The sequence below is a fragment of the Streptopelia decaocto genome, assembly GCF_964273445.1.
Source record: "Streptopelia decaocto genome assembly, chromosome: 6".
Lineage (NCBI taxonomy): Eukaryota > Metazoa > Chordata > Aves > Columbiformes > Columbidae > Streptopelia > Streptopelia decaocto.
The window spans coordinates 68,598,183-68,622,750 of record NC_138660.1 but is presented as its reverse complement, the minus strand read 5'-3'; the positions used below and the strand labels follow the sequence as shown (position 1 = coordinate 68,622,750).

At 40.1% G+C, this 24,568-nt stretch overlaps 1 protein-coding gene across 7 annotated transcripts; it reads right to left on the bottom strand.

The window, feature by feature from the left end:
* MARCHF7 (membrane associated ring-CH-type finger 7) lies at positions 1-24,295 on the bottom strand. Of its 7 annotated transcripts, none has more exons than XM_082056541.1 (11): positions 24,146-24,279; positions 19,714-19,818; positions 18,977-19,175; positions 15,741-15,899; positions 13,524-13,695; positions 11,766-11,933; positions 7,802-8,918; positions 7,367-7,536; positions 6,061-6,170; positions 4,568-4,681; positions 1-926 (listed from the first exon to the last, which is right to left on the bottom strand). In XM_082056541.1, the coding sequence occupies exons 3-11, from the start codon at positions 19,130-19,132 to the stop codon at positions 690-692; spliced, it is 2,403 nt and encodes an 800-aa protein (XP_081912667.1). In that variant the 5' UTR covers positions 19,133-19,175; positions 19,714-19,818; positions 24,146-24,279; the 3' UTR covers positions 1-689. The 7 variants fall into 7 exon arrangements, 4 of the variants coding, with proteins under 4 accessions (XP_081912667.1, XP_081912666.1, XP_081912668.1 ...); XM_082056542.1 differs by lacking the exon at positions 19,714-19,818 and adding an exon at positions 2,719-2,767 and having other exon boundaries at positions 755-926; positions 24,146-24,295; XM_082056543.1 differs by lacking the exon at positions 19,714-19,818 and adding an exon at positions 2,719-2,767 and having other exon boundaries at positions 827-967; positions 24,146-24,295.
* Positions 24,296-24,568: the final 273 nt, after the last annotated feature.

Below are 24,568 nucleotides of genomic sequence, written 5' to 3'. Positions count from 1 at the left end.
TAGAGCTGCGTACCTCTGTCATCTTTATTTAGAAAGAAGTGACAACGCTAGAAAACACATTGACAGCCAGTGCTTTGAACAGTGAAGGTGGGATCTACAAAAGTCTGGTTAAACTAAACAACCTTAGGTTTTATCAAGTTGCATATCTGCCAGGAATGCTGAAATGCAAGAGTTTACCCCTGCAATATTCCACAATGGAACAGCCACTTAATATCAAATATAATCTCAAGGTTCCAAACCAGTACATTAAAAAGCTATCACTAAGTATGAGAAGACCACTGCAAGATCTTATTGCTTTTTGAGTTAAATAATAATCTTCCAATAAACCAAAACCCAAACAATCTCTACAGTCTCTTGCTCATCCTCCTGTTCATTCATTAACACTGCAGCAATCAGTTTTTATACAATGTGTCAACAGAGGCGTTTAAAAAACCCCAAACAAAACTTATTTAAGTCCACAGACACCCCCACCCTCCCTGCCCCCCCTCACCCTGAGCCCCACGATCACCACTTAGTGCCAGGAGAGGAGCACAACTCGACAGACAACACCAGGAAGCCAACTACAATAAGGAGGAAACATCAAGGTAGATATAGAGCTCCCTTAAATATTCGAAATCCGATGTCTTCCAAAACAAAGCACATAATCCTCATCATTTAAAAAGCCAAGTTGCTTTATACATCTCTAATCCTCACACAAGCTGAGTAGTTCTCAAGTCCGCTGAGTTCCGCTGTGCAGCAGTTGATTTTGAATTCAACAATGCTTCAGATACTACAGTAATATCAATGCACTTTTTACTAAGGAGAGGAAAAAAAACAAATGTATTTTGATGTTGTTCTTGCCAGTTCAGCATTTCTGCAGCAATTCCACTTGTCTCTTGCAGTATCAAAGTTCTGCTGGCATCAGTCTTCAGAATCATCCTCAGAAACTGTTGAACAACACAGTATAATCAGCAGCCTTGACAAAGGTCTGTGAAATTAGAGCACTTTAAGATCAGTAGAGGAAATAAAAGTAGTTTTATAATGTTAAATAGCACATTGTAATACTTGCCCAAACCCTGTGTAATTAATTTTTAAATGCATCTCATGTCTGAAAAATATGGCATTTTCAAATCAAAATTCAACATTACAAAATGCAGTCTCCTCCTGCTGTCCTTCCTCAACATAAAAGGAAGAAAACTTAATTACGCCAGAGATTCAACTTTTATGTAGTGTTTACAGCAGCTAATTCCAACAGTAGTCAGAGGAGAGTTTATTCAATCCATGACAGCAGCACCCAGCACAGGGAAAGAAATGGCTCACAAAGTTAACAATTTGGATACTAAAATATCTAGAAATGTCCAGCAGACTAAACTACAGAGAGACTCCTAAATTCTCATATATACGTTGCTTAATGCAGTAAAGCCAGGCCTACTTGGAAGCAGCTCCTCTCTCCACCCTCATTCTTTCAACATATGCAAAAGGAACATAAAGCCCACATATGCATAGGATTTTACTGTCACAAGGTGAACTAAAAGACAAATACACCCTTGTCAACTAAATAATGTCAGTACAGACAACTAGAATAAGTTTGCAAAGCATTAGCTTGTCTGTAACAGGAATTTAATCTGTCCTCTTAAGCAAACTCTGGAGTCAAGAAAGTATTTCCACTTGAGTAACTCGTTCCATCTCTGAACACAGAAAGCAGCAAGGTCTGTCTCCTCACTTCTCCGGTTCTTCAAAGAGAAATGTGAATAAAATAGTACCTATAATAAATCTAAAACTCAGTATTCCTCATCTGCAAGTCAGATAAAGTCTGAATCAAATACAGATTTAATTTTTTACTCTAAAAGGATGCACATAATTTAGGAATAAATTCTAAACTCAAGTCTACCTTTGGCTGCCATGAATGTAAAAATAATCATCTTCTCCTTGAACCAAAACTTACACACACACCCACACCATTCCTTATCATACTCCAAATGCGTCCCGTGCACTGAAAATTCATATACAAACTTTGAACGTTGACATTCACATGCACATTAGAGGGAAAACCAAAAAAGGCAGATCAAGTACCCTTCTACTGCCTGTTCATCTAGTGCCTGAGATCCTGGGTACATGCACCACAAGTCAGCACATAGTTTTTCATTCAAGCGCACTGAAGAGGCCATTAGGTGAAGAGCAGGGTGGTCCTTTGTCACAGCTGGCAACTGTTCAATTCCATGCCTGAAGTGCATGGTCTGATCAAGTGATGCACACAACTGAAAAGTGTGTGGATAGGAAAAAAAAAAGAAGCAGGTGGTAGAAAACATGGCAAAAAAACAAAGGGGAGAAGAAGAAATGGCAGGAGAAGTAGGATAATTGAAGTGCAATTCAACTTCAAATGTTTCTTTCCTGCTAGGACTCATGTAAAAGGCTACAAGCTGAACGTCACCACCAATTCCATAACTTCATATTGCTAGAATTCAAATAACCAAGCTGTAACTAGTCATGAATCTCATTATCACTTGCAGAAAACACTTCTGTGGTCTAAACAAATCTATGCTGTTGGGAAATTAGTCATGGAGAATTAAAACCAGTTCCCTCTTGCAATAATGCTACTGATAACGGAAAAAGGACTGCTGGGTAAAGTCAAATTTTCAGTAATTAAGTTCAGTATTATGAATCTTGGCAAGGAGGATTGTACTCATTTAATTTTGAGTTGCTCTAATGGGAGGGGAGGGGAAGAGGGGAAGCACCTACTTTCAATATCTTCCATATGTGCCTGAAGAGTTCTTGCAAGGTTAATAAACTAGAAACAAGGCAGAGAGAAAGTAGTTTAAAAGTTGCAAAGTTATCTGCAGAAATTTGCAACAAGTTAGCACAGTTTTCTTCACTTTTTCATCCCAAAGCTTTGTCCCAGATGCTGATTATCCTAACCCATTTGCCCAACTTAGAAAAATCAGTGCAAAATTTAATGCAAATGCCCACATATTAGACTTCAAATTGCTACTGCAGAGTTATTCCAGCTTCCACTCTATGTCAAATGTTTCTGGCAGCAGTTGGTGGCATCATCTCCACGTTCTACAGTCTGTAAAACACATCAGTTTTGAAGGCAGCACACATAAGCAAGGGCCGGTTTTACGAAAACCGTTCCTAGAAATTGTAATGCAGAAAACCATAATCTGTACAGATGGCATTAGCTGGATCCTTTCAACTCAACATTAATATGTCAAAACACAGCCCTCTGAATTAGGATAATGAAAAATGCATACATACACTTAAGATTTTAGCTGTAATAAACAAAAAGTTCGAGAGCAGGATTACTATTAGGCAATGGTGGCAGTTCAGTGTTAGAAGTCTGTGGTACCACAATCCCTTGGAATACAAGTTCCTCAAGCAACTTCCAAAGTCTCAACCAAGTGTTTCTTGTCAGTGACAATCTACACCTGTTTCAGTGCTAGTGCACATGTTGAGACACACAAATAAAATGGAACAAGACTACTACAGTTTCCATAGCTCAGCTGTATGCTCGGTATTGAAGACGCATCAGCGCCCTCAATGGTTCGAAATGCACTGGCACACAACTGCGCAGCGCCACATCTGACAGAAGAACAGTAAAAACACCTTATTTCTGCAATACACCCAATATAATAACCTGTACTGAGGCTGGCTACTATTAGACTATACGTCTTTTTTGTCTCTACAATTGTAGCAGAGAAAACCGGACATGCCATTTGTGGATCATGGAATACAAGCTCTACATTATATGTCTACAGAAAAGAGAACCACTGTTCTAACACAGTGAGAGGTTAGAGTACAGTCCTGCCCCAGGGACCTAGTACCTGCTCTCAACCATTCCAGTAAGTGTTGGACAAACTTAATACGGTCCATTCTTTGTATGTAACTAAGAAAACAAATTGGCTTGTAGGAGCTTAGCTGAGGAAGAGCACCACTTCATTATCTAGTATCAAATAAACATGTAGAATATAGGATTTCTGAATGAGCCACTATGCAGAAATAATTGTGTATGATGAGCTCTTACTGGTAAAATGTGTACTTATTGCATTTCTAAGCCAAGACATTTAAGTGACAAGAAGCTAGTCAAATACAACTAATAAGAGTTTTGACTAATGCCAGAAAATCATATCATAGCCACTCAGCTTCAGAATGTAATATGAAGGTACATATTTAGGCACAATCCATCTGACAAGCATTGCAAGGTCCAGATCTTTGCAATATTGACTGACATAATGAGAAAAGTTAATTGAATAAGACAGTCCAACATTCTCTAACTGCATGTCCTGTACAGAGGGAGGTTAATCTTCCATGTTTACGTAAATTCAGAATAACCACGACAACACATGTATAAAGCAACGTATTACCAACAACCTTGACAAAAAATTATTTTGCAACACTAACTACAATAAAGCAGCACCTTCAGTTTCAATTCAAACGTGGTGTTACTCATTGACAAACCCAGACCATTTTAGAACTAAATCTGTTAAATAAGCACGCTTCCCGGATATCGAGCTCCTAGGTCACTCAAGGTAACATTCTAGTTCCAAGTTCTCTGTATGAGCAATTCCTGCCATAAAATCACTGTACTTACTCTGACACGTGTGCTGGCCTCACTGGCAGTTCCCAGCATATCAGAAAAGCGCTGCTCACATAAGTGTAACAACACTACAAGGTAGAGACCGGAGCTGATGAGTTCATAGTCTGCCTTAAAGGAGATCAAAACAGACATTCCAGATGTCAGTATTAAGTCCGCATATACAATTCAAGAAGTAGAATAAGAATTAAATTTTACTGGAAACATGTATTTGATCTCTGGTTGTTCGAAGAAAATTAGGGAAATGTAACACTTAAAACAATTTTAAGTACTGAAAGTATTTATACGTTTGGTTCCTGCCACCCACCCCAGATGTAACATGTTATCCTTGAAGACAGAGTTCTGTAAATAAAATCTCACCATGGTTAGTTCACAGGAAGGAATCTGAAAGTCAGAGTATTTACCACTGGGGAAAAAAAAAAAAACAAAAAACGACAACAAACGGTTCTGGTTTCTTTTCAGTGCTCCCAAAGCTTTACAGAAAGCCAAAATAAAAGGAAATGTTGTAAAAAACTTTACGACGCTACGAATATTTTTAGAAATTATTTTCCCTAATAAGATAAACTTTCAAGATGCTACTGCCAAACTGGTCATTTAGAGTCAATTCTTTAAGAAAAGGTTTTAAAGCTCTTATTTCTATCGAAGTATAATGACAGTAACCACCGCTAGAACATAAGGTGAGGGCACTCTCTAGAAAGACTTTGCAGAGTCTGGCGCAAGTGACAGGCACGACAGTACCAGGGCAAGAGCTCACTCTAAATAATAGGAAAATTAGACACTGATGCTTGCCCTCAAAACTGGTGTCACTTTGTATCTTCTTTCAACTTCTGTGGTAGGGAAATGTTTAGTCTTTCTATATTCACAAAATACAAGCCAGAAAATGAGGAAAAAACCCTGAACTAAGTTAATTAAAACACCATAATTTTGTTATTAACTTTTAAATACTAAACAATCCAGTAGTTCCAAGATAATGTATTTATATAACAGTAGTAATACTAATGGCCTTTAGCTGTTCTAAATTAGGAAAGGACTTGAAGGAGCAGCAGGAAGCTGTTAGAAAACAGGTTAGTTTCTACCACTCCGATGAAACAAGTTTTTAAATGTTTAGAACAACTGCTTAAACGCGTTCAAAAAAAAAAAAACCAGCTCAAAGCAAAGAAAATTAATGACGACGTGAAATTCAATCTAACCATACCAGTATTCCCACTGCGCCTACGCAGCAGAGACACTGGACTGCAAAGCTCAACGACAGATCCGCAAGTAAGAAACGGATAAGAGATATGAGACACTTACTGAAAGCTCAGCTATAGGAAGCACAGCAGTAAGATAGAATTTGTCTGCATATTGAGGAAAAAAATATCTGTTCCATGTTGACATTACTTTAGGTGCATAACAGTCCTTCTGAAAAGGAGACGCATTTTCCTTCCCTAAAGAAGAGCGCCCTCCCAGCACAAAAGCAACACTTACCAAGCTACGCAAAATATACTAACTTGTTCATTAGCATGTGCCCTATAGAGCTCATGAATGTCAAAGTCTTCCAGATTCAGGTGCAGCTTCTCCTTGCACAGCTCACATGTTGTTACTGCTTCCAAAGAAGAACCTGGTGGAGAGGAGCAGAGGGACAGTCAGTGTGGAGTTGCAATAATCTCTAACATATGACAGACAAGCGTTACAAACCGTAACTAATTCTTGACTTCATTTTGCAGAGCAATGTTAGAAGAAAAGCAAGCCTCTAATATGAATGCAGTGACTATCTGCTAGTGTCAGAATTTAAACACTATAGAATGTTTATTCTCTGCCTCATGTTCATTCTGGACATGCATCTTACTGCAAGTCTGGCATAAAATCACTGCTTGGGCTGTTTGAATTTTACAGTGTAACCCAAATATACACAAAAGTTACAATAAATATACTGGAATAGCTTAAAGTTATTGCTAGAGTAATATTTTGTCATACAGTACAAGGTTTAAAACAAGCTGCTCCATAAGCAAAAAAATGAATAAAGTTTATGGTAGATCTATGTCTTACATGGTTAAATACCTCATATGAATTTCTCCTGCAGGCAGGGGCTTCTAATACATCCCTACACTGTTATGAGTCTTCTGATACTGAGTAAAAAAGTAACCAGATGCCAGCACCTTCCTTTGGTAAAAAGTATACCATGATGTTCATGTCTTCTACCAAGACACCCATTTTTAAGTCTTAAAAACACTACAGATAACTTAGTTATAAACTAGCCAATCTACTACAAAAACAACTGTACAGTGTGCGATTTCTAAAGCGTTTCTTAAAAAAAAATTCTATATGCCCTCTGAAGTAACTTTTTGAACAAGCAGTTTTAACGGTCTTGAACAGGTGTTAGTACCCTAAAAAAAAAAAAAACACAACAAAAAAAATAGTATATATATTTAAATATAGTTACAACAGAAAAACATTTTTGGATTATCAAATTCCTATCACTCTACTACAGGCAGCCTGGCTATAAAAGTCTAAAAAACTAGAAGCACAAGCATGAGGAATGGTGGGGAACAAGCTCACCCAAAGTGGTAGAGTAACTCTAAAGCCACACTTCTGCAGGGTTATATTTGGCCTAATATCTTTAGTAGACGATCCCAAAAATATAATTATCTGAATGAGAAACACAGTTCTTGGAACTAACATGGGAAGCTGTGTAATGACAATAAGCCTGGAAGTGCCACACTCTTGTTTGTCCCCAACTGCTTGTTTTTCAAACGAATACCTCCATGTTAGTAATCTCCTGCTAAGCCTCCCAGTGTACCTGGAAGTCTGCTTTACCTGAATTAATCTTTGACTGCAGCCACTTTTTCATGCACTCCTGGTGAACATACTGCAGACTTCCAGTGCATTTGCATGGCTCTATTAAAAGGTTGTCAGAACTTGCAGAGGACATCTGACAGATTCTGCATAAGTCACCTTCTTCATCTTCAGAATCTTCTAAAAGCAGGCTGAATAGGAAGGTATATCAACAAATGCTGTGACACATTTCATGTAAGACTTTTTATAATGACAATTCCATTCATCCAACTGTTCTCAAACCAATGAGATTTAAAACAAGTTTCTCCAAAGACAAAAGTGAGAACACAGATGACAGAGAACGGAGTTGCCACCTTCCCTGAAGGAAATTTTCCTTCTAACTTCATGGTTACAGAAAACCCTCTCATGGTAAATCAGGTACATTCTATTATCTCAAAAAAACCCATAGTAATTTACCTCTCTTTAATTTTTTGGAGCCTTTCCGGATCTCTTGAAGGTGGTACTTTAGACTTGCCACTTTCTTGTCCATCAGACTGATTCCAGCCAGAGGGAATAATATCTACAGTTATCATAAGATTGTCAGACAGACTGCTTCCTAATGCTGGAGGCACTGCAAAGCGAAAGAGAGAACCAGGCAGAATTCCAGAACTTCTCCTGCTGTGGGCCGAGTCCGGTGGGGAGGCAGGAGCTGTAGGAACACCAGATACTGCAGGCGTTGGTGACCTGCTAACAGAAGCCCGAGGAGAGCTATCTGATGCTTCAAGAGAGGTCTCGTCACCTGGCTCTCTTCTTCTGAAGACATGTTGTGACCTAGCAGTTGTATCGGAGGTAGAGATCCTTGCAGATTCATCTCTTCCTTCTCTTCTTCTTCTGGAAAAGAGAGGTGTACATCTGTTCCTCAAAGATGATGACAACCAGGATCCTGTGCTCCTGCTTTCAGAGTCTGGTCTGTAACTTTCCCCATCTGAATCAGAGTTATGATTTTGTGAAACTCCTGATAAACCCCACCTTCGTCTAAGAAAACTAAATCCCTGAGAAGCTTCAGATGTCTGAAGTCCTGGAACATCTGGAGTCACAGCTCCACTACTACTTGATAAGGTAGAAGCCTGAACTCTTGGGACTACTGTTGACTCTTCAGAGCTTAATGATCTTGTGTGCAATGAGTCTTGGCTAGACCGTCGAGAGAAAAATGTGGATGACATAGTAGATGCTAAACGAGACAGCAGCTGTCTGGTTGTGCGCCTCCCTTCGCTGTCGGCTGCAGGCTCGTTCAATGGCCTCCGAGAAGATAGAACCCTTTCAGAACCACTTGAGGAAGGAGTTTCGTCTCTAATGGCAGTAAGAGAAAATGCTGGCTGCATGGTCCTCTGGGGAGATTCCAATTCATTTCTCCTTTGTCTTGCAGAATAGCTGGATCTTGAAGAGCTCAAGTTAGAGTCTCTGTTGAAAAAGGATGGCTGATGATCAGAAGGCAACTGGCGGTTCATGGATGCATTCAGCCTCAAAGTGCTTAATGAGCTCTCTTTTGGTCTTGCTCCCTCTGCATACGAAGAGGCAGGTCTGTCTTGAAGATCTGGTGCAGAAAAGCAGAGGAAATACCATGAAAAGATGCACTCCAACTGTTACATTCCAGATGGATAATGCTACAGCTCTCTGATAATTACATTCCAGATGAATAACTCTAAAGTGTAAATGCAGAAGTTCGGGATTTCGTGATCCTTATTCAAAACTGCTTCAAATTTGGCAGGCAGATTCCAGAGCAGCATTAAGTTTAAATTTAGTAACCAGAGTTCTAAAGTTGAACTAAAACCTACACTGGTTTCAGTCTGGTAAATCTATTTGGAATCTAACACCCCCTAAGTCTTCAGATTATCAAGGTATGACTCACTTTCTTATATGTGACTATGAGGGTTTTGACCATCTTTCAGAAGCCACATAACAGCATCTGAATTAAAACCAGCAAATTATATAGGATATTATTTATAACTTAAACTTTATAACTGCCTGTAGACTGAGAAAGATGGATTAATCAAAATTTCAGCAATGTAGCAGACACCAGGGCACCTGAAGCAGACACATGGATAAAGCCACATATGTTCCTCATCTATTACAAGCTCCCCATACTCTTCTCACCATAAGAACATCAAGAACTGCAGCTAAAAACACTACTTAAAGGTAGCATAAAAAATATTTACTTTGGATAATAGAAATGGAATAGTATCTAAATCAGATGGCTATTCTTATTATGTTTGAAACCAAAACCTCAAAAATAAAAATACCCTAGAAATACTCGAACTGCTCCAGCCCCAAAGGGTTATCTAGCTATTGCTATCGATGGAACGACTAAGCAAGTTCACATGTTCAACTATGCAACTGGCTTAGCACAATCAGACTTAACCATTCTGTGTCAGTAATCTTGTCTGCTCTCCCAATTACCTTGATTACCTATAACCAATTAGATAACTGTCACTACATTGTGTCCTCTCCTGCTTTTAAAGCCTACATTTGATCACCCAGTGTTTCCCAGTGGCCAGCAGGTGGAGGGAGGAGATTCTTCCCTTCTACTCCGCTCTGCTGAGACCCCCTTGCAGTGCTGTGTCCAGCTCTGGGGTCCCTGGTACAAGACAGACATGGACCTGCTGGAGCAGATCAAGAGAAGGCCACAAGAGTGATCAGAGGCTCAAAGACCTCTCCTGTGAAGAAAGGCTGAGAGAGCTGGGGTGTTCAGCCTAGAGAAGAGAAGCCTCCAAGGAGACCTGATTGCGGCCCTTCAGTACTTATTAAAAGGGGTTGATAAGAAAGATGGGAACAGACAGCAGGGCCTGTTGTGGGTGATGGTTTTAAACTAAAAGAGCAGAGATTCAGACTGGACATGAGGAAGAAATTGTTTTTACAATGAGGGTGGTGAGAGCCTGGCCCAGGTTGGCCAGAGAGGTGGTGGATGAACCATCCCTGGAGACATCCCAGGCCAGGCTGGACGGGGCTCTGAGCAACCTGAGCTGGTGAAGATGGCAGGAGGGGCTCTGGGGGAGCTGGGAAGGTCTCTTCCAACTCAAGCCATTCTACGATGCTTATAAGCACATTTCTGTAAATACTGTTTAAGTACCTCAGCACACTAAGAAGAATTCTACTGTAGCTGAACTGTGGTTACCATTACTTGAAGCAGCTGGGGCGGCAAACATCAGCCAGCCTCCTTACTCAAATGGCTGGATTTGAGGGGCGTGGAGGGGGAAGAAGGACACAGCTGAAGCCTGCTAACCTCGTAGGAAAGGAAAGTTATTGAATATTTCAAATACTTAACAAGCACAAGTAGATTAAGGTAGGAGGTTTAGCTTTCTCAACGCATTCTGGAACTGAAACCTTTCACATTTGTAGGTTTGTTTTGGTTTGTTCTTTTGAACAGCTTCTGCAATGCAATCACCATTCAAGCTGAGGTTTATGCACGTGGCAGATTCTTACTAAAGAAACATCTGCATAGATGCCAAGAATCTGTCAAATGGCTTTGATTACACACAGGAAACAGTTGCGAGTTATTTTTGTAGCACTTAACAGTGGCACTACTCCTAGAAATGCAGCACGGACAGCGAGGCTGTCCACCCATCCATTTCACCCTTTAGGGTCAATCAGGCAACCTCCAACCATCCACTTACTAAAGAAATGTAGAGTATGATGATGTTAAACACACTCTTGTGGAAAGGCAAAACTGCAAGATGAAATGTGGAACTAGTTTTTGTCTTTTCTGCTTATCTTCTATAATTGTAAAAAAAAATATTTTTTTTTCTAAATGCCACATTATAAAATATCACTAATATATCTGCAAAAGGTGACAGACCACGACTGATGACGGGCTTCTCCTGAGACAGCTGTAAAAGGCCACAACACTCTGAATGGAAAGTGAAAAGAGTGCAGAAGTCTGTACTACTCCTAGCAGTTACCCTGGAACAAACCTCTCACCTCATGTAAAGTGTAAGTTTATTCATTTTTATTTTCAGTGGTCTAGCAGTTTTCCCTAATAACCACTCAAGAACCCAAAGGGAAATGGAGAATACAATATGGGAACCTACATGAAAACCCTTTCTTGAATTAAAGTTACTTCTTTCCCCATAGCTAAATACAAAGAGATCTTAAGATGAACAAGAAGAAAATAGGCTTGCTGACTATTCACACAGTTCCAGTGGCAAACACCAATATGGCATTTTCTTATGACTGAACGCATCTGCAAGCTAGACCATTCATGTATCCTTTGAAGGTTTAGCCAATGCATGGAAAGCAGCCAACCAACTTTATTTTTAAAAGGAAACCTTAAAATTAAATATGTCTTTTGGCTTTGTATTTTGAAGAAATTATTAAAAGAACATGTGAAGAAACTAACAGGTACACAACCTATGGGTTTACAAGCTTTCAGTTGTACAATACATACATGTTGAAGATGAAAAGTCACTGTTTCTGTAGCTGTGATCCACCAGGTTATTAACAGACAGATCTGTTCTTCTTTCTAACTCTCTTCGCTCTCTCGCCAGCTCAGTTCCAAGGGAGCCAAGCATCACTGAAGAAGATCTAGGAATCCTACTGTACCTCCAAGAGGAATCTAGAAAGAAAAAGTAAATACATTCCCTGGTTTTGTCATAATTTAAAAATCCATTAAAGCTGGTACTTACGCATGCATTCTGGTTATACCATATCAAGGAGAATTTAACAATACCACTAAGCTGATCAAGTGTCAGCCACCAGCATAAAGCCAAGATAAAGCAGCACTCTGCTGATGCTGGCACTTATTTAATCTTGCAGTGAGTTAATTCTGAAACCTAAACTGGCAAAAAAGTAATAATACTTTTGTGAAGAGTCAGACCCATTAACACTCATACGGGACAGGAGGAGGAAAAGAAATAGCATCTTGCTTTCTGATGCTAGCTAGTTACTAAATAGGTTTCACAATACGGCAAAACAGCAGCTTGAGACTTAGTAAATGCTGCTGTTCTAATGATGCTTCTTAAATGCTCCTAAAACTAATTTTCCAGAGAGATAGCTGAAGCTTAAATGCCACTTAGACACGACTTTAAGAACGATTAATACTCTTCTTGCTCATACTGCAGAGTAAACCACTTCGGTTTAAAAAGGGATCTTTGCTTTTTTTTTTTGCTAACAGCTCCAACAACTAAACAGGGAACTGTACATACTTCAGCTGTGAACCAAGTGCTTGTTCCAAAACAGCATTTTTCAACAGCTCTGAAAAATCCACCTTGATTTCATTTTACTACTAACTTATAAATCCAAATTTAAGCATTCATTGGTTGGCAGTGTGATGACCAACAATTGATAAATAGAAAGACTGAGTCCTACAACATAATGAGAAATTTTAGTGGTCATTTTAGCATCAACAGTACTGGGTTTTGAACAATAATTTATTCACTTTTATTTGGATGTCTGTGCGGTTCCACACAGGGTTGTAAAAGAACGCTGATCCACACTCACAAGGGTAATCTGAATGGATCTAACAGTCTGTTTCAAAACGTTCTAGAACTATTTTCAATGTAAGTTTTTGACGCTATTTCCTGACCTTTAGACTGCCATCAGCATATTGGTTAGCCTACATCTATCCAAGTATCACACACATAGTTAGAGCTTCAATGAGAATCTCAGTTTTAAATAAACATTCTCAGTGTGGGATGTTTATTTTCGCTTGGCCTATACAATGAGTTTAGGCCCTGCTGCTAAAAAAGAACTTTCTTCCAGCTCTAACAGGCCACAACACTGCACTTCTGGAAACACAGAGCTAAGCGATGCAGATACCCCTTCTGCTGTCCCTGGCACGTGGAGGTTTACCAACACAATCCGACTCACAACAGCAGCTGTACTCATTCTTTCCTTGACATCTCAACCAATTAAGACATATTTGAGGCATAAAGTTCAGCTTTACTGCAAATGGAATAGGTACAGGTAATAATTTTAAAATGACATGCATACAACTGGGTTTTCAACAGACCACGTTAACAGCAATCTCAGTACTTCCAGTGCTGCTACCAGTGCCAACATACTCTCCCGTTAGGTACAGGCTTTCAATATTTAAAAGTAACAAAAGCGTAACATTTCAAAGTAAGTTTTTAAAAACTTGATAAAACCTCATCTTACTACTTAGACAAATTTCACGTAACTCAAGCTCTAGTAATCAACTTCTCACCTGAAAAGGCAGACAAGCCATTACTTCTCACAGAAGAGGTAGATGTACAAGACAGCTTCGGTCTCTTTGAATCGCTATCTCGCTGCTGGCTGTGCAGTCTTGAATATGCTCCCTGAGTTCTCTCAGACTCACCATAACACACAGATGTAAAATGAGAGGAAGACGACGTAGACTGAAATAACATTTAAAAAAAATACAGACACAGTATTTGAGACGTGCTTACACTGAACAAAAGTGTACATAATGCAAGACTCACAAAAATAGTAAAGAACAACTTTAAGATGCAAGCCTTATTATTTAAAAATAACATAGGATTTATGCTTGTGCTCTCAATCAGTATTACCAGGTTTACTCAAGACAGTCCTACTAACAATAGCTGGTTTCTATTACAATCAGCATTATTTCTACCTTTATAGAGAGATGTGGCTTACAGTGGAAAAAGATATTCCTGACTTGTAAAATGCTATAAACATGATCAAATATAGCTTTACAGATCTCCAAGGAAACATAATTTTGCTGTCCAGAAATGGCCAAAACTGACCAGCTTCATTAGGTTATTTAGTAGTTTAGTAAAAGAAAAGATGGATTAATTAATCTAAAATAGTATACTAAGGAGTCAGCTCTAGCTTCCAGTAAGCTATCTAGACCAGATGTATTTTTATTATATTAAGTTCAAGTGCAACTGAAACAGTTCAGAGTGAAGAACGGGTACAAAACAATTTTTGCAGTATACAGCACTGAAATAAATCAGTTTTCAGAAGCAGTACTAAAATAAAATTAAAAACTAGAAATCGGGATAGCCTATAAAGCTGTTAGTCTGGTTACCCACAGCCAAGGAATTTGTTTTCTATTTGAAATGTTTTTATTTTATTTTTTAATATAAAAACCCTTGAGCTCTATCAAAAAGCTCAGCTGAGCTCCCACAAAGTACCTACAACCAGGATCCTTTAAGTATGAACCAAATTATAGTAGTCATTATAGTTGTGTTTTATTTATATTTTATGGTTTTTTACTAAAGTCATGTCACTACTTTTTACTCTTTAAAACTAAGAAGTATCTAAGTACCTCTCTTATCCCATCATAAGAGACAGATCGGGAGACACAGAAACAAATGTCACAAACCAAGTACAAAACCAGGCTGATTTCCCTCACAAATCACCTTTTCAACATGTAACTTGTCTTTTAATCATTTGCTATTCGATAAGTGGAAGTTTCAGGGTATCTTCAGCAGTGTTCACTGGCATTAGAACTTAAGAGAAAAATTAACCTCAATGCGAAAAACTCCGTAATTTTGAAAACTCTACAGCACCAAGTTAACTAGATAAGCAGGCCACTTAAAACCACAGACTCCATTTGTATTTCACCCATGTGCAGACACCTACTCTAACTTCCCCTGAAGCCAGCAACTCCACCCTAGTTCCTCACTCCCCCTAATTAAAGGGTCTTCACCTGTGAGTCACAGTAAACTGCCTAGATAAGGTGAGAGCACTCTCAAGTACAAAATATCTTTCCGTTTCAAAGCGAGCAGGATTTTCACTTGTTCACTACCTTCCCACCAAGCATCTTCACAGTTTTCTGCTTTTCCCATCCTACTATTGCTACTGCAGTTGAAAGTGTTTTAGTGCATGAGCATGTCACAGAAGCAAGCTATTTTCTTTTCGGAGTTATGAAAGCACATTCTAGAGCCCAGTTAAGCTGTAAGGGCCTGAGCCCTGGAGCTCAATCAGCGGGCAGCTCGCTGTCTCTCAGGGTATCTGAGAGCAGCACACCAGCAGGCACAGTCAGGAACTGCTCCTCCACAGCAACCTTACTACAGCAGGTGGCCAAAACCATGAACTTCGTGTTAACCCACGAAGTTGATACCATCCAAAAACCACAACCCCTAAAAATTCATGATGGAACAAGCTGAGTACAAACAAGATTAATTCTGCCCTCCATAGGACTACAACATCAGATTCTAATCACCCTCGTTTTTTCTTTTTAAATGGATACTTGCAGAGCCACTCTCACTTCAAATCTATTTCTTAAATACTTGTAAAACTAATATACATTATTATTTTCACCCTCTGAACTATCTTCTTGCTTTCCCTTCATCTTGACTTGACAAGATCTACTTACCTAGAAACATTACAGTGAGCGCCTGCTAGCAGCTTTTCAGATTGGCAAGGGTAAGGTAAACCTCTGATTTTTTAAGTATTACACATTAGCAATCCTCACCAGTCTGCTTCTGCTTCCCAAAAATCTTCCAGCATGTGGATGATCAAGTGTCCCTGAGTAGCGAGTTGGAGAGGACGTTGTAAGCTTCCAAGGAGTTTCGTGGGTGTCTCCTTCTCCAATTCCCCAGTCTCTACTGGAACTATTCAACACACCGGACTCCTGAAGAACAACATGCTTATCATATGCATCCTGTCTGATCTGAATATTTAAAATACAGAGACATGAAGGGACTAAGACATCTGGAAACCTTTCGTAAGAAATCTCAAGGGATACCCAACAAAAAATTAAATAGGCTTGAGAGGGAACCACTAGCAAAAGGAAAGTTTTTTGGTTTTTTTTTTTACATTACTTTCTAGTAATTATCAGCTCCTTTATCTGTCCTCATATCTGACTGCAGACAACAAAAACTTGAAATGTAAGGCTTTTGTGGCATTACCCCAACTTAGACACTCCAGCTGCAGGGCAGAATTAAGGACCTCACTTTAAAATGTTAAGTAAAGAAACCCCAACGTGCAGAAAAAGTGTCTATAACAGGAAAAGTGCCACAGCAAAAGTGGCTTTTTGGCCACTAAAGCAAGCTGTCTGTCTTGTCCTGGTCATCGGTTCTAATGTGGGAAAGAGTGGCTGCAAAGAGGAAGGGGGGGAAAAAAATAAAAAAAATCAATTTCAGGTCTATTAACAGATAATTATTTTTACATAAGCAGTGTATTCTGTCTTAGTGAAACACATGGTACAAGAAATGCAAAGCATGTCATCAAGTTGTTATTCCTTAAAAAAACATAGCATAGTACTGCAGATGACACAGTATCTTCTCCCAGTCTTAAACACTTCCCTTTTACCATTGTTTAAGTTTTTTATTTTAGTAAAATTAATAGAAATAACGGAAATCCAACCATTTTATTACAGCTAAGCAGAGTTCCTAGGTGACTATTCGTCCATCCTCTTCCTATTAACTATTAATACTACAACTACCATAGTCTCTATCACTATTTCTTAAAAGTTGTAGTATTAGGATGTAAAAAGCTGAAGGAACATTCATGCTCATCATTGTCACAGGCAAAACTAAACCTGAAAATAAAGTATCAGCCAGTAACTTTTCTCGTGTTTCAAAGTCTCAGTAGGATTCATCAGGTTTCCAAATTATTTCTTATATGGATGATCTACCCATGAGCATAAGGCTCCAAAACTTCAAGAGAAAAGTAAAGCTCTCTTAAAACATTCTTAATAAGAGCCATGCCTGCAGATTTAATTGGTCCTGAAATACGTGCCTTTCCTTTTTCTCCAGCTGTTAAGATTCTCAAGATCTTTGAATTTTGTCTTATTTTAAGTGTCTGGATCGCCACAGTAAAGACCTTAATCCATGAACAGCACACTCACAGAGCTCTAAAAGACAGTTCATGGAATTACACTGTCTACCGTTCTAATGCCCACACAGCTTTTGGGAGCTGCGGCATCTCTGTACTGTGCTCATTTCTTGTAAAGATGTCCCAAAGGCAAAACAGAAAGAAAAAAAGCAACATATTTGGTATCCAAAAAGTGGCTTTAAGAGAAAGTAATCATCAGGCATGACGTGAGGAAAGCTCAACCTAATCACTATATCTGAAACTTAAAAAGGGTAGGACTACTAAACATCCCTCATCAGAACTTAATAATTGAAGCATTATAAAGGTATTCTATTTTTGGTGTCTATTTTCATTAGCATAAAAATGTCATGGGGAAAACACTCAAAATTTTATATATTACACTTGACACTATTACACCATTAAAAAGACAAAACCAAAAACCAACAAACTTCCACTTAATTTCTCACAAAACGCTTAACAATGTTGTATCATAAAGCACAGGAATTTTTTTCTTCGTGCCATTACACTAACTTGATTTTTGTATTTTAAGTCACCTAGAAACAGCGCTATGTCACATACATTAGATCATACAGTTTACAATTAACCCGTTTGTTATGCGTCCTCAAATGAGCAGAGGCACTGATCTCAAAAGTATATGACACACAAGAATTCACACCTATATGAAAAAAAAAGGTAAGGGCAAGAAGAACAAACCCCCCTGATAGAAACCTTTATTTTTCTGGCCCAAGTCAAAACCAAACACTTGAGGTTTGACTGCTCAGTCACCAAAAGTTTTTGAGCTAAGCTATAATCATGGTCTCTAGCTGTAGAAATGGGTATATTACAAAAGCAAGGCTCCAAGTTCTCTTGCCTCTGAACACCCAAAGCACTACTGACAGTCATACTACTACTTCTTCTAAATGACGTATCTTCTACATGCTTTGGAACTGAAGCAGTTCTTAGTATTTTAAGGTAGGCTTCTGAGTGGATTAACAAAGCAAAAAGGCCTGCCCATTCTGTTCCTATCTGACCAAACTTAATCTCATTTAGACTATTTGTTTCTTCTTGTTCCAGCCACTTGTAATCTTAAACTGCAATCAATAACTGAATTTGCTCCTACCAGCTCTGTAAGTACCGAAAGTTAGCCAAGAAAGGCAGCTTCCCTCTGCTTTTATCACTAAGCACTAGTCTTGGGTAACAAGCTCTCAGTCTACCTTCTATGAATTTGAGTGAAAAGACAGGATACAACATGATCTTCTGTACAATTATTTTCCCTTCTGTTTTAACCTGAAAGTGTTATCAAGATCATTCCTCGGAAGCACTTTGCTCAACAGAAAATAATCAAAAAATAATACACAGTGCAGTGAATACACTGCAGTTCATGTCATAAATGAAATACATAACTCTCTTGTGGTTTAACTTCAGACCAGGAGTAACACATCTAACTTCACAGCACCAGATCAGCTCATCTTGTCATCTACAGCTTTCAGTGTGATACATACATCAAAATTCCGATGAAATCCTCACTGCCCCTCAACAGAAAACCCCATTTACCCAGGGTTAAGACTGCAGTGCCTTGTGCCAAAACAGACCCATAGCATCAGGGTGACCTTCACTCATTGAACCAATGATTTTTAAAGGTACAGCTACAAACAAAAGCAAGTAAAGATGGCAAACCTAGAACTACCCACTCACACTGCAGAATACTGTAATTGGCCTGGTTATTAAATTCTTGCACTTTAGAATTAATCTTCGGTTTCGTTCGCAAATGCAAGGCCATGGGTGCGGTTTTTCCTTATATTTCCCTTTTTTGTCTGGGTTTTAGGGATTTTCTGGATAAAACCAAGATATTAAATCAACTTACACTTCACAGAAAGCAACAAAATATATTACCTGGTATCCAGATTCTAATCTCCGTGAAGATTCTCTTGCACTATATGCACCAGCTAAACTGTTTCCAGTCAATGCTCTAGATCCTAGTGGAGAGCTGGAGGCCGGAACAGATATCCTTCGAGGAATTCTTGAGGGTTTTGACTCCATTCTTTGCATCCTGCATAAGGACACGCTTAGTTTTTCTTTAAGAAGCAGGGACCTACATGCAAAACACACATTAGTCATTCTGAGTGTATCATAAATATGACTCACACATACAAATACTTACACAGCACTGTGGTCTGACTGTGCATGAGTAAGATGGGGAAATGAGTTCTTAACCTAGTTTTTGTAACCCCTTCTTTACATGTCCTCCCAATTCCATACTAGAAAACTAGAAACATAGCCCCTTTTGCTATTCTTAAGATTCTTGCTATTGTACTACAAGTAGAACTCCCTTAAGAACTCTGCAGCACTAGTATTAACAGAAAACGAGCCAGGAGCCAGGGAAAGAGTCCTCAGATTTCCTAAACGCATACATTACTTTTCTGTTAGTGAACCACATCTCAACACTTGCAGGAACTACACTCAGACTTATCCTTCAGTCAGAACTATGAAGCTTCACTCTCCCATGAAAAAAATACATTTCCTGTCTCCCTGCCTCAGACAAACATTTAGCTTCTCCAAAGACAACTCCCATGAAAATTAATGTATACAAAAGAGCACATGATCTCTCACATACACATATATAAGTTTACCTTTGTCACTGAGTGTTTATTTGCTCTTTTGGTATTTCTAGGCATTTCAAAAGAAATGCTGATGCCTTTTCCACATGAGAAGTGATCCTGTAGTCATTCCTGTCCCTGAAAGGATATTTTGACTTAATGTTGCTCAAAGGCTCCAGAGAGATACCTAACCCTTTCAGTAACATTCCCAGATTCTTCCTCCTCAGGATAGTACAGACAGAATCAGACCACAAAAGGTATCTCTTAAGAAACTTAAGAAAACTGGGTTATCCTCCCTGGTGGGATGCAGGAAGAGTAGCAAGATAATAAACAACTCTAAAACAGACAGCCAAGAACTCCAGTGCTATAAGGTATTTTGCGGAAGTGGTAAAGTGGTACAACCTCTGTGATTTAACCACTTTTAGTTCTGGCCTAACCGTCTGAGAACAAGTTATATCAAGGAAAAAAATGAGCAAGGCACATTTTTTTCCACACATTAGCCATGCTCACCAGTAACAGCCTGCAAAAAGCTGTTGCATCCATCCAGACGTACCTTATGTCTGGGTGCAGTTTCAAGTTGAGTTCACATACTCAGGACTTCTAATCCGAGCTGGAGGTCACTCTGCATTACATACTCTACCTGGTAAATGTGAGTTTCTACAGAACTCTATTGACCAAACAGTTGGACAGCTGGGTTAATTTTCCATAATGGAAGGTTTTTAACCAGTGTTCTGGTGCATGTTCAGTTGATAGCTTTAAAACACAGGTGACAACCTAAAGTAGCCTAAATGCTTCATCTTGCAAGTAGGACTTTTTTAATTTGGAAGGGGGCGGGGGGGGGGTGGAAATCAACGACAAATCAACCACTAAGCATACCAAGTTTAGGCAAACGTTTACATTCACGTAAAACAGAGCTACTGGCTTGTATTACAGAGAAGCACACCAGCTTCTAGACCACGCTCCAGACATCAGCAACACATTTGCCTTTGCCAGAGACATCACCAGTTAAAAAAGATCAGTTCAAGAATCCAAAATTCCCACTTGCCCAACTTTGGATTAGGAACCTGAAACCATGAATTTGTCACATTTCTCAGATTACATTTAAACCCCGAAGTAAATATGGAGCAATGGTATGCAATTGTCAAAGCTGTATTGGTAAGAATGCTCTAAGCAGTGTTCTGAAGTACAGAAGAACACAGTCAATCATGGAACTTTACAAGAAACTCAGTAAGGACAAACCTAATAACCTCAGCTACACACTTCAAGTGGATTGTTCCTGCATGTAACATCAAAATGTAACAATCATACTTCTTATTTGTAACATTAGATATGACACTGGAAGGATGACTAATTTAAGATTTAGAGTAATCTGCCATAATGTGCACTGCAAATCTAGCACTTGTCCAAAACTGCACTGAGAGTGAAAAAGTAACTATTCAAGTTGCAAACTGTGAGGCTAAATTAATGTACTATACACTAGGGTATATGCTGGACAGGACAGTTGTAGGTCTTGATGAGAACTGACATCCAAAACACTGCTAATCTACATTGTACCCTGATACAAAATATAAGAGACAGACGCAGAATAATGAATCCGATTCTCTACTAATAAGTACTTGACAAAGAACACCAGCGCTACCGCTATCACTTTAGTTATGGATCATTCTGCCTCTGGATCACTTTGCTTCAGGTAAGTGTGGAACCAGATGAATGAAAGAACATAGATAAAAGTCAGACACATACATATGTAGAACATGTAAAAGTTCTAGAAGAAGGGATGGAAGCTCCTACCAGTAGAAACTGATGTCTGGATGAAGAGAAGGAAGAGACGGAAGTGTAAGAATTTATAACAACGTCAAGACTAGAGATAATTTAATACTTATCACCAGCCACAGGACAAAATGAGCAGTCTGATAGGAAAGGACAGGGTAGAAGTCTGTGGACACCAGAGTCAATTATCTCTAGAAGCTGAAATGGAGTCCAAGATTAGCAAATCGCTTCTACAAACATACATAAAAAGGCACAAGACTCCTCCAGCGTTAATTCCAAGAGGACACTCTTATCAATCATCTTAATCTTGTAAATGAGCACAGGTTGTGATTTCAACCTGAATATGTCAGGATGATCCTATCTATATAGTATTTTCTTTCTCTAAGTGAAGAAATACTGCAGAAGCTATACACAAAAAATGACTTCATAAACAAACTAAAGGTAGCATGTTAGAAAATACAAAATTTAGTGTCAGTTTATGCATACAAATTATGATTAATTTCTGCAGTCATGGCCTCAGCCAGCAAACAAGAAGGATCTGCTATCAAGATGAGTCAGAGTTGTATAAGAACAGGCATCTGACAAGAGGAACGCTGCCTTGTTCAGTGCAGAGGTGGAAAGGTACCCAAAAAAGGCTTTATGGTCTAGGCAAATAACTTCTGCTCAAGGAAACTGGATTTTATCTTTGCCTTTCAATAAAGATTCATAAAATTTACCTGGAATCCAAGTAGCAGAAATCATGAAAGCATGTATGTGCAACTGAAGTGAATGGAGCCATGACTTGAATATATTAAATAGATAAAACCAGATACTAGATGTCGCCACTTTGGTAATCAACACTAGTAAGGGTCTTCTAGTTTGTGTTTTGTTGGGTTCTTTTGTGTTCAGAGTTTTCTGAAAACCATTTTAAGCACTGCACCTCTGAAGCTTGAGAACTGTCTTCATAGCTGGCTTGAACACACACAACAGACACGTAAGGCTAATGCTGATCACGGTAACACGAGGAGGTGGCCAAGGTGAACATGCTATCAGAGAAGGCAAGGCAGAATGGGACAGTGGTCTCGCAATTTAAAAAGAAGTCATATTATTAAAGCCACAATAATACTTTTCTGCAAGAGGAATATTGTGTTTTTATAGATATCTTGGAATGAGAATGGCTCCCTTTTACAGTATCAGCATCTGAAGGGTTTTTTTGAATGAGCACAAAAACACTCAAATTAAAACCGTGAACATCTTTTTTTACCCACACTGGAGTTCAACAAATCCCAAGTGGTAATTAACATGCTGTAATGAGTTCTACAATGACAAAGTAGTCACCTCAATTTTCACAGAAGGTAGTGACACCAAAAAAAACCTGAAATTACTTCTCTGAGGAACAAATACAAAAAAAAAATGCAACGCATTTCTTCGGCTCATGTCGTGTTACACAACATAGCAAACCTTCATGGAAAAATCTGGAAATAATTCTTGTGTCTACTGGAATAATGGATGCCTGTCATACCTCTCAAGAGTTGAAAGAAACCAAGTTCTGAAATAAAACTTTAAGTTCCAGGTTGTACCTGGGAAACAGATGACCAGCTTGTAAGGAGAGGTGGGGCTGAACAGCCTATTTTGAGTACACAGCTCAAGTGTCCTGCCCTTCTTGATCTGTCACCCCTCCAACTACATTATAAAAGACCAACTAGACCTAACATAGCCACGGGATAGAGATAACAGATCCAAGAAGTCTTTACAGGAAAGCAGTGTAATCTCAAAAGGTAAAAATAACACAAACAGCAAGCACTGCAAATAAAAACCTCTCCTCCTCTCTTCTGCCCTGACCCCCTCAACTGAGAAATTACGGGCAATGGGAGGCAGTCCTGCCCACCAGGAGCAGAAGCCTTTACCAACTTCCATGCTTTCTGCTAACAGCTCAAGGTACCTTCAATCAGGAAGAACCACACGCTTTGCTCCCAGCTCCTAAATTCACTTTTCTACCTTGGAACGTGGTGACACTCCTACCTAAGCCTCGAGATTTTATGACTGCAAGTTTTTGTACAGTTTGATATATACCTGTTCATTTCTCCCAAGCAACTTCTGATCATGAATCTTCCTCAGCGTTTACTCACAATCAATGTTTTTATGACAAACAAGATGGAGTTCAGGAACAATTCTCTCAGTTTTCACAATTATTTGTTCAGGCTATTTTTTCAACCTCCAGCCAAGAAAGGCTGACCAAAAACTCCGCAGCCTCTCGGGAGTCCCATAAGCGAGAACAGTATTTACCGACGTCGACCGTCCGCTGGAGCAGCCGCTGCAGGACGCAGGGCTGCCGTTCGAGACGGGAGCCGCGGGCTCCGCGCAGCGGGCGTTCCGCGGGGCCGCTGAAAAGGGCGCTACCCCGGCCGGCACGGAGAGGCCCGGCCCGCAGGCTCCGGCCAACGCCGACCCGGGGCTCGCGTCAGGCTGCGAGTCAGCCCCGAGCGCTCGGCCCGGCCCCGCGGGGCAGAGGACCCCCAGAGGGAGGACCGGAGCACGGGACGGGGTGTCGCGCTGCTCCGCTGCGGAGGAGGCGAGCGGCCCTCAGGGGCCTGGCGGAGGAGCCGGGCGCCAGCCCAGACAAAATGGTTCCCCCGGCCCTGGCGCGGAGCCGCCGGCCCCGCACACAGGCGGCAGCTGGGCCGTACGGGGACACCTGCCCCTCCCCGGTACTCACTGCCGCGGCACAGCCCTCACGACGCCGACACGCAGGAGCGGAGGATCCCCCGAAGGGCCCGGCCGGGCCTCCCCACCGGCTGACACGCCACGGCCACCGCCGCTCCCTGCAGCACAATGGCGACCGCGCGGAGACTGCGCGGCTGTCAATCACCGCCCGCGCCCCGCCCACGCGCAGCTCTCGCGAGAGCTACGGCGGGGGCCCGCGGGGCCCGGGCGCCGATCGGCAGCGCTCCCCGCGGCTGCTGGCAATTGAAAACACGCTCCGCAAACTGCGGGCGGTGTGGAAACCCTTCGTGTTAAATACAGGATTTCTTTTTGTGGAGAAACATCCCAAAAGCCACAGTTTGAATCGGCTTGCATATTCAACGTTCAGCCTTAAAACTGCAAGCAGAGGATTTGAGTCTGCTCCTTATGCTACGTG